At 37.0% G+C, this 10,644-nt stretch overlaps 1 protein-coding gene across 1 annotated transcript in view; it reads right to left on the bottom strand.

The window, feature by feature from the left end:
- Nucleotides 1-6,681, bottom strand: part of LOC110030618 (cation/H(+) antiporter 19-like) — a 7,164-nt gene extending 483 nt beyond the window's left edge. Inside the window, exons 1-2 of the mRNA XM_020733415.1 lie at nt 6,409-6,681; nt 12-1,982 (exon numbers count right to left, since the gene is read on the bottom strand). Of these exons, the coding sequence (XP_020589074.1) occupies nt 12-1,982; nt 6,409-6,606 (2,169 nt within the window). The 5' untranslated portion in view covers nt 6,607-6,681. The remainder of the gene's footprint in view (nt 1-11; nt 1,983-6,408) is intronic.
- Nucleotides 6,682-10,644: the final 3,963 nt, after the last annotated feature.

The raw sequence follows: 10,644 nt of genomic DNA, 5'->3' as shown, positions 1-10,644 counted from the left end.
CCCAAACCCGCCTCCGCCGCAATGCTCGCCCTACGACCGACAATATACAAATTAAACCTACCGGCGGCCATTATCGCCGCCGCCACCTGCGCCGTCCCGTCGGCCGCCACTTCCTCGTACCTCCCAGATGTATTCTTCGACTGGAAGTGAGCCACCGATTTTTCGTCGTCGGGATCAGGATCTCGCTGCAAAAACCGAAGAACGAGGAGAGAGATTCCGGGATGCTCCGCCATTCTCAAGCCGTAGTCGAGAGCCTCACGATCATCTGGACCGCCGAAGAAAAGCACAGCCATTGAATACGATACGATGCTGGATGCTACGAGGGCGGCGCCGCCGAGCCCGCGGTCGACGAGCACAGCAACAGAGCACGGTGCGCCGCGGAGAACTCGCTCGTTGATTTGGTGGTGTGCTTCGCCGATCGACTCTAGCCGGCCGTCCATTCGCTGGACTTTATGGAAGGGAAGAATGATTAGCGCGACGCGTTTCTGCTCTGCGCTGGCTATTATGTCTTCGTGGATGGTGTTGAGGTCGGAGATGGCCGTCATTGGGCGAATGGCGACGCTGCTGAGCTGACGGTATGCTTCAAAGGCGACGACCATTTGGTCGATATCGGCGTGGGGGGAGTTATGGCGGCGCCATAACGGGAGGCCGTTGTGGCGGGCTTTGTTGACCATGAAAATGGCGGAGGAGCGTTCGGAGAATTCCATCAGGTGCATTGCGTAGACGATGAGGCGGCGGCGGTGAGTGCCCCGGGATGATTCGATGAGGTTTATTAAAGTTGGGATGTTCCGGCTACCGTGGAAGCAGGCGAGGATACGGAGATCATGGAAGAAGTTATCGCCATGGCTGATGGTTCGGTGTTTGTGAGGGGTCGCGGAGAGTTGGCGGGCGGGTTTGTAGACGGCCATTACGGTGGGAGTAGTGATGAAGGTGGTGAAGAGAGCCATTAGGACGAGAATGGCAAAGCATTCATCGTTCAGAACTTTGCGGTCGCGGCCGATGTTGAGGACGATGAGTTCGACGAGGCCTTTGGTGTTCATGAGAAAACCGAGCGCGAGGGCTTCTCGAACGGGGAGGCGTGCGAAGAAAGGGGCGAGGAAGGTGCCCAACACTTTTCCGAGGCAGGCGTTAGTTATAACGAGGACGAGGAGACCCCATGAGCGGGCGCCGGAGATGGTGGCGACGTTTGTTTTTAAGCCGCTGGAGACGAAGTAGAGGGGGAGGAGGAGAGATGAGATGAGGTCCTCTAGTTTTTCGATGAGGACGGCGGCAAAAGGTCCGTCCTTTGGGACTAGGACGCCGACTACGAAGCCGCCGAAGAGAGCGTGGATTCCGATGGCATCGGTGATGAAGCCGGCGGCTAGGACGATGGTGAGGGTAGCGCAGATGAAGGATTCCCGGACGGGTTCGCCGGCAGGTGAGCATTGTACAGCGAAGGAGAGGGCGGGGCGGAGGAAAATGGTGGCGCCGATGACGAAAGCGGCAGCAGAGAGGAGGACCCATAGGGTGGTGAGAGGGGAGCCAGAGCCGGAGAGGGCGATGGCGAGTGCAAGGAGGATCCAGGCGGTGACGTCGTTGACGGCGGCGGCGGACATGGCAATGCGGCCGAGGTCGGTGGTGAGGAGTTTGAGCTCGGCGAGGATGCGGGCGAGGACAGGGAAGGCGGTGATGGAGAGGGCGACGCCCATGAAGACGAGGAAAGGAGCTGATGAGCCTTCGGGATTGAGGGTGGAGCGGAGGACGACGGAGGTGCCGATGCCGATGACGAATGGGAGGGAGATGCCGGCGATTGCGATGGCCAGGGCGGGCCGGCCGGTGCGACGTATGGAGCGTAGGTCCAGTTCGAGGCCCACGAGGAAGAGGAAGAAAAGCAGGCCGAAGTTTGCGAGGGTGTCCAGTACTGTAAGGCTGCGCTTTGGAAAGACGTTATTTAAAAACGTTTTGTTTCGGCCCAGTGCAGATGGGCCTAACAATATGCCTCCCTGAGTCCATCAGAAAATAAGAAGTATTACGGACTGAAAATAGAATAATTCAACTAAGGGAAAAAACAAGTTAAATTAGTTATTCAGTGGAGCTTTAAACTTCGACATGTCTGAAATTTTCTATAGCGTTTCTGTTATTGATTACATATAAATTTCTTAATATTTAATAATTTTCAAAAAATTATTAATATGCAAATAATATCATATTAAGATGTAAATCATGTCTATTTACCTCTTTTGCAATCCAAGGTGAAGTTTCCCACTTCAAGAAGTGTCACATTAACTTCTACATATCTCTAAATACTCCAATGATACACATACAATTGCATTCCAATCACAATCAAATTTGAACACAATCCAATTTAACAGCTTAATAATTAATTTAAATTCCGGTTTTTTTTAACTTGTTAATTTATTAATGTTAAAATTTATTGAGAATATTGAATAACAAATTTGATATCAACAAAATTTATATTATTCCTTATGCATGCCGAAAGATCCGTAACAATAAAGTAATGATATATCATCTTACCCTCACACACTCAAATAATTTAAGAGAAACAAACAGGATGAGACATCTCAATTTTAATTGAAACTCATGGAAATGAGATAAAATGGCAGGACTTAGCTCAATTCAAATAATCCACTATAAATTATGAGTACACATAACTAGTGATGTGAAAGAGCCGAACACCCTCGTTAACAAGCTCATGAGCCGAGCTTATCGAACCACAAACTAATCAATTTGCTTGATTTGATTATTAGCATGCAAAATTTAAAGATCATTCAATCCACCAATTAATTTCTCAAAGTTTTTAATATGATTTAAGTAATTCATCTAACTCATTTGGACCCAAGTCCCAAAACTTTTTTTTTTAATGTTCGTAGGTTTGTACCATCGAAACATTCATATCAACTTTTTTTATGTCCTTAAATTGGTATCATCAAGTCATTCATACCTGCAATAACTTTGCTAAAATCTCAATTAAGTTGGTCCTGAAGTTGGCTCAAAAAATAATTAAGTGATTTTTTTAATAATGTATAAAATGTCAACTGGTTATACACCAAATTGAAATTTATTAATTTATTTTCTCATGCAAATTTAGAAATTAATATGCAAAATTAATTATTCATTTGAATCTTTAGTTTATTTATTATTATTTAAGTATTTGTTCATTTATTTTAAGCAAACTAATTGCAAGCAAATACAGCTATAATTAGGAAAAAGCTTTGAACAACTCAAATGTGAATATAAATGTAAAACCTAGATTTGAAATTAAATTTTAACAAGATAAAGTCAACTATGACAATCTTACTAAAATTTTCCTTGAAGTCGTCGCCTTTCTCATTAATCAGAAGAGAATTTTCTTTTAAAAAAAAACATCAACTTTGCGCAAGCATGAAGCTCACATGATGAAAAGTTTTGTCTGTTAATTGTTATGGTTGACCGCAACAAATGTGAGGACAAAGTACTTCAAAATATACTAATTGCTTTTATGTACAAAGTCAACTTTGGAGGCCGGGAGCTATAACCCGAGAGTACAGAAATTAAAGTAAAATTTAGGATAAGTCTAATTAGTCTGTTTGCCTAGCAATAAAGCAAGGAAATTTAGGATAAGCCCAGCTGACAAAAATTAAAAGCTTATATCAACATAATTTATTAGAATTCTACACATTTCATAGGCATTTTAAATTCTCAACAAAATAACAATTTAATTTTCTTGTTCAAAATAAATTGAAGTAAAATTACCTTCATCCAAAATAAGCCATTAATTAAAAACAATCGAATGTGACATTAGTTAAATTCATAGAAACTCATATTGATAATTGATTTGTCCCCAAAAAATCATCTTGATCGAGCATGAATCTGGATATACATTGAAAACGAAAGATCTAAATATTGAATTTAGAACTACCTACACACCAATTTAAAAGAAGTTTCTCAATGAGTGAACTAAATGACATTAAAAATTATTTGATCTAAGTCCAACGAGACCAAATCATGCACTTAAGCATGAGAAAAAGCTTTGAGATAAATTTTGGCGAACTAAAAGATCTATAAATCTGAAAAGCTTATAGTCAAATTAAAGTCTCGACAAGACGAATTCAATGAGCCCAAAATAATTTAACTATGACTTCATTAAAACACTCAAATAGTTATAAAACATCATCTTATCAAAAAAATCACTTCTGGTCGTGCAATAGAGAGCTCTGGATTCAAATAGTATTTATAGAGGATACCACTCACTAATCACAAAATCTATAAATAAATCACCGCTTTTTAAGAACGGGGATTCAACTTAGATGAAAAGACTGAAGTAGTTTGAAATTGGATCACCATTGGCCTGATGATGCCACAACTGCCACTACAATAGCCAGTCACAATTGTCTTCAGACCATTAGAGCACGGCTAACATCATTGTCTTAGTTAGACCAACATCGTTGAATCGTTATTATTAGATCATTGTTGCACGTCTTTCATTATTACTATTGTTGGATATATCATAGTTGCCTGACAACCATCGCCATCGATGGCTATTGCTACTATTGTTATTGGATCATGATTTCCAAGCGGCCACCATCATTAGTGATGAAAAATCCAAATCTTCATCATTCATCCCTATTCAGCAATCTTTCATCACATTTTATGTCTCTTCTTTAATGAAAGCCAAATTCTCTCATTTCTTGTAATACTATTTTCTATTGCTCAAGGATAAGTCAAATCTGCTTGCAACATACATAGAACAATTTCAACTAGTTTACCATAGTAATTTTTCTCCCATTTGAGCTTTTCACGTAAAAAAACCTCGTGGACTTTCAACTCTATTAGCTCTTTGTTTATGTATAAATGTGATTAATTTTTGTGGAATGCAAAAGGGTCAGTTTGGGACAGCTATAACTATTTGAAAAAATAATTGTGAAGCTACTGAAGAAGAAACTTTCGTTTAAAAAGTTGTGGTGACAATTACAAAATTTTTTTAAAAAAATTTACAAAGTGCAGCTTTTAATTAGGTACTGCAAGTAGTCATCCGGTGACAAAATGCAACTTTCAGTTGCAGCTTTTTAAAAATAAAATGTTATTTAGACAAACAGAATGAACTGTGGTACAACACCGCCACCACACCATAATCCCAAACTCATCCTAAAATATTAATATAATTCTACTGACGTGAAACCTTTAACAAACAACACATAAAAATTCTGGTGACGTCGCTGTCCACTTATTTTAGATGCCTATGTGCTTGATATTAATACATTAATATATCTATCATTCTGAATTTTTTGGCATATAATAATAAAATAAGAATGAAAATAAGTAAAAAATGTAGGATAGAAAAGTATGCTTAATTCAATCAAAATGAAGTAATATATTTCACTTATACAGCTACGCGTTACATGACTTTTAATTTTCTATAAAACTGACTGCTAAGCTGACATATTTATTGCAAAAAACAATTTCGAGAGCTAGCTTTCTAAAAGGGACGAAACATGGTTCAATCACATGAAACACATTATTAATTAATTAATTAATTACTGGGCGACGACTTTCAGGATAAAGACATCTTGAGGTGTTTGGTAGCATATTATCTATGAAATTTAATCATGAATTTAATTTAAATCATGTTAAAAAAAAAAATTAAATCCAATATACCCTTAATTAAAATCTCTCACGTTTTTTCTATCTTACTACGTAAATCCAAATCTATTAAATTCATCCCTAGGGCCGTCAAAAAAGCTCGTTGTTCGCGAACATTTCGTGTTCGGTTCGTCAATGAGTTTGTGTTCGATTTGTTCGATAAGTAGAGGAGACGAACATGAACAAATTTTTTTCGTTCGGTTAGTTAAATGAACTAAACACGAACAGCGATGCGTTCATTCGTGGTCGAATCGTTATTGTTCGAAATATAAAATAATTTAAAATAATTATATATAAAAAATTTATGATATTCAAAAAATTAAATTTTATAAATTATAATATATAGTAAAAAAATAATAATAGTATATTAATATACTATATTAGTAATATACTGATATATATATTATATATTTATATAATATAAGTTATATAATTAATTTATATATATTAATATTAGGGATGTCAAACTGGATTGTTGTTCGCGAACAGCTCGTGTTCTGCTCGTGTTCGGCTCGTTCGTTAAGAAACGAACATGAACAATAACTTCACGAACAATTTCAAACACGAGTTTATTTCAAACAAACTAAATTTCAAACGAACCAAACACGAACACAAGCTCTGTTCGTTCGTGTTCGATTCGTTTACACCCCAATTTATGGGAGATCGCTCGAGATAAATCCCCAATTTGACAAGTCAACGTAAATTTAAGTCTCCGGCAAACACCGCCTAAAGAAAAATATTCAAATCCACCGTCAAGAAATGAAGCAAGAGAGAAAAAGAAGAACTCACGATGATCTCAGCAATGACGCGTGGCTGGCGAAGCGGGCGGAGCACGAAGGCGAGTCCTCGAGTAACAAGGACGACAAGACAGATCTGGACGATCGCCAGCGGGTAATTGAGCGGGTTCTCTCCTTGCCATGCTCCGTCCGAAGTCGCCTTCATCGGCGCCGGACAAACCGCCGCCGTACCATTTCCGGCCGCCGCCATCTTCGATTCCCCTTCTTTTCAAATCGGAAACCTCTCACAATAAAAAATTCAGGTCGGAGAAAATCGATTTGGATTTAGTGACGGAAGAGGGAGAAGACGACGCCCTCTCTGATCGATTGATTGATATATAATCTATTTATTGAGGAGAAATAATTAATCGGAAAGCGAGATTAGGGTTTGAGATCGATTTGAGGAAGAGAGGTCGGACCGATTTCTCAGGGCGGGAAATGATGGTGTGTGGAATTTCAGAAAGCAAATCGATGAGAATTATTTCGTAGAAGACTGGCGCCTTTTATAGTAACGTTAATTCGGCATTCGGTCTGCCTATGCCTCCCACTGTCCCATCATTAAGGAAAAAATTATTAAAATTATTACTTACGTTCATCGCATGTAAAAATATTTACGGTGAATTAACCAAAATACTCTATTTACTAAAATAAATGTAAGTCGGCTCCGCTTTAATTTTTCTTTAAAAAAATTTTCTTATCGGACCGCGCACGTGCGCTATCGGCACAGAATAGAAGCTCAAAATTAAGGATCCGTTTGGGGCACCTCATAAGTGTGGGGGGGTTTTTGAAAACGCCAAAGTACCATTTGAATCACATGTTTTGCCCATTTATCCGAAAATGTGGTTCCATTTTTACTGTAAATACAGACCGCGGGTCAGACCATGCGGTCGACCTGCGGGCCGCAATGATAAGCTGTTTATCCATAAACACACAAGCTGTCCCAAACACATCCTAAATTTAGAGAAAATTACGTGCATTAACTCCAAAACATTGATATTTACAACTAAAACAACGAGGTAATTTTTTGGAACTGCCAAAATCAATGCATTTACACGTGACAGGCCACCACGATCAAATTATTAAGAATTTGAAAAATGAAAAATATGCGTTAGGATTTTACCATGAAGTTTAATATTTGAGTGAGAATTTAAACAGTGAATAAAACAGGATGATTGATTAATAAATGATAAGTTTGGGGCGATCTCTATGTAATTGCCCCTTAAATTTTTCAAACCTATATAAATTTATTTTTTTTATTTTATTAACCTTTTATTAATAAAATAAAAAATGTGAAAACCATGCCTTAAGTAATTTTCTTATTAGAAAAAAAAAGGGAAATTAGAGGTCATATAATTTAAATAAATGAAATAGAACATAATTAGAAAAGAAGGTTGTTTATTCAATATTAGAAATCCTTGCACATAATTTTTTAATAAATAAATAAATAAATGTAATTTTTCAATGTAATAAATACTATATCTTGAATTAATATCTTAGACACAAAATAAGTATTTATATATAAATATTATAATTTGGAGAACCTCCAAAAAATTATATAAATGCTATATTTAATATTTAATTTAAATAATATATTTGCAATTTTAATTTTATTTATTTATTTGATTTTAACCCCCAAAAATTTATTTTTCATCACTCAATTAAATTCAGTTAATTCAGTTGTGTTGGACTATAAAATATTGGCTTAGCTTTCAAATCAACTCACTTTATAGTTGAACAACTTAGTCATGATGCAACATAATTATGTTGTTAAAACATATTTTTCTCTTTTAAGTGTACGAATTTATGTAACCACATCGAAGAAAAGCCAACCAAAGCCTAGAAATAGTGAAGGCCTTTTAATGAAGAAAAGGGAAACATAAACTTTTTATGTCCAATCACATTAGGTTAAATTTTAATAAGGAGTACTTAATGATTATAATTTAGTAAAATAAGCTTTTGTTAATTAAAATATAAAAAGGAGCATAAACGTAACTATGATTTGTGTTTTTCAGGTTTTTAATTGTTTTTTAAAAAATATAAGTTTTGATACGTCATCAATAAATTATTATTATCGGACACAAATTTCAATGAATTTTTTAATAATAAATATTCCAGAATTAAATAAAAAATCTTCTAACGCCCCAATTTTAGCGAGTTTCTAGTTAAACTGGCAATCTCGACAAGACAAATTCAATGGTACCAAGTTTGCTCAGATATGAGTCTAATCAGGTCATTAAAACACTTTCCAAGATTTTGGATCTTCAATTGGGTGGTTAGATGTACTACAAATGACATATCTCAAATCGAGTGTCTCAATAAGAGATGAATCCAACAATCATAAACTCCCTTTATTTTGAGACCATAAAGGCTCTCAAATCATTAATAAGCTCCTTATGATCAATATGAATCAATATAAAATGTTTGATCAAGTTCTTACAGTAGTTATACATCAAATAACCAAAATGCCCCTCCCTTGGTACCCATAAATAGGCGCCTCCCTTCACTTGAAGGAGGACTCAAATTTTAGTTGAGTTTGAGACCGAAGACCCAATGATAACTCTTGACCTTCGTAGCGGGGAGGAGTTCTAACTTAATGAATAATGACAATGTCTCCATGGAACAACATGAAGATTTACGCTAATGTTTTAATTTGATACTTCCTACGCTACCCATTCGAGTGCCTTGATTATTGTTCCTTTTCATTATTAAAATGGAAGATTTGCACATATACCACATAATTATTGGGTATTTATTTAGCAAAAAGTTATATTTAAATTTTTACATTTCTCACATCTTATTATCATAAATTTTAACATGAAAGGATTTAGTTTACTTTAAAAAAAGTAACAATTGTGAGACATTTGATATATTGAATATTATAAATGTAGATATAAAATTTTAGGTGATAGATATGTAAATAAAATAATGATATGGTATGTATGTGAATGACCCAATTATATTTCATATTTTTTTAATATTTTAATAATAAAATAAAAATGGGAAGCTCGAACAAGCTAATGCATCGTTTTAAATACACTTAAGTGTCTGTTTGGGGTAGCTACAACTTATTAAAAAATTGATGTGAAACAGTTGTGACAGGAAGCTGCTGCAGAGAAACTGACAGTTTGTTTCTTTTTTTGCAGTTTCGAAACAACTGTGAAACAGATATGTTGCAGTTGTTTCTGAACAAATAACATTTTTGCCTATGTAATATAATGATGTTTAAAATAAATTATTGATATTAGTACATTCTATACTAGAAAGATAACATTCAGTTTGAACGTTACAAAGTAAAATCAAACAACTCACATAAATGTCAGTAACACGACAATCAAAATTAAAATAAAAGACTATTCTTAAGCTCAGTGCAAAAGGAGGCATCGCCCTTGTCCTCGGACACAACTCCTGCCGTGCCCTCACTTTGATCAACATCTCTCTTCTCTCTTACTGCAGGGTCAAGAAAAAGCTGATCGGCTCCTTCCCTCTTTGCGAGATCAATAAAGTCTGATGCATCGGACTGGGAGTCGCTCAAACCTCGACCAATTAATCATTAGAAGTAGGCTCGACATTGGACCTCAAAGCAGATGGTGTTGCAGCCTTGCCACCTCCTGCACCACCTGTCGAAAGGGTAGGTTTTTTTTCAATCAAAGTTAACTACTCGGTCGAAATCCACTTGATTAAGACTGATGTTTCAGAGGTAGAAATAAGAAGGTCTAAACTTGGAATCACTTTTAAGGGCACTTCTGCACCCTCCGGTGGCTTCTTCATCCTTGGCTCCTTAGTGGAAGCCTTGGCCTTTTTATCAACTTGTTGCCCAACCTCCTCGGCATACAAGACAACCCATAGCTCTTAAGCCATTTATTTGTACTTACCTCGGTTCAAAACATTGTTCACTGTGCCCTCACGAGTGTATTGGACGATGGATAAACTTTTCCATTCAACAAATGACACCAAGCCTCGCATATGGGGAGGAATCTTCTCTCACTTGTAGGTCCCTCCCAGATGGCAAAGTGGGAAAATCCCGATCTCTCGCTGACATTGGGATAAAGTTGCACTTTTGGTTCCTTACTTTATTCTCCACAACTTCATCTCACGTGAGGAAGCAAAGAGGTTGGGGTTGCATGTGGCTAAATGAGGAGGCTCCATTAAAGTTGTCAACTCAGCAGAGATGTCAATCGATGGAACGATTAAGGGAGTCAAGACCAGCATTGGGGTGTGGTCAGATACTCTAAAATTCTCTGTCATTTCT

Source organism: Phalaenopsis equestris, unplaced genomic scaffold (genome assembly GCF_001263595.1).
Source record: "Phalaenopsis equestris unplaced genomic scaffold, ASM126359v1 Scaffold000741, whole genome shotgun sequence".
Lineage (NCBI taxonomy): Eukaryota > Viridiplantae > Streptophyta > Magnoliopsida > Asparagales > Orchidaceae > Phalaenopsis > Phalaenopsis equestris.
The sequence above is the reverse complement of the archived record's forward strand: the minus strand, read 5'-3'. Positions and strand labels throughout refer to the sequence as shown.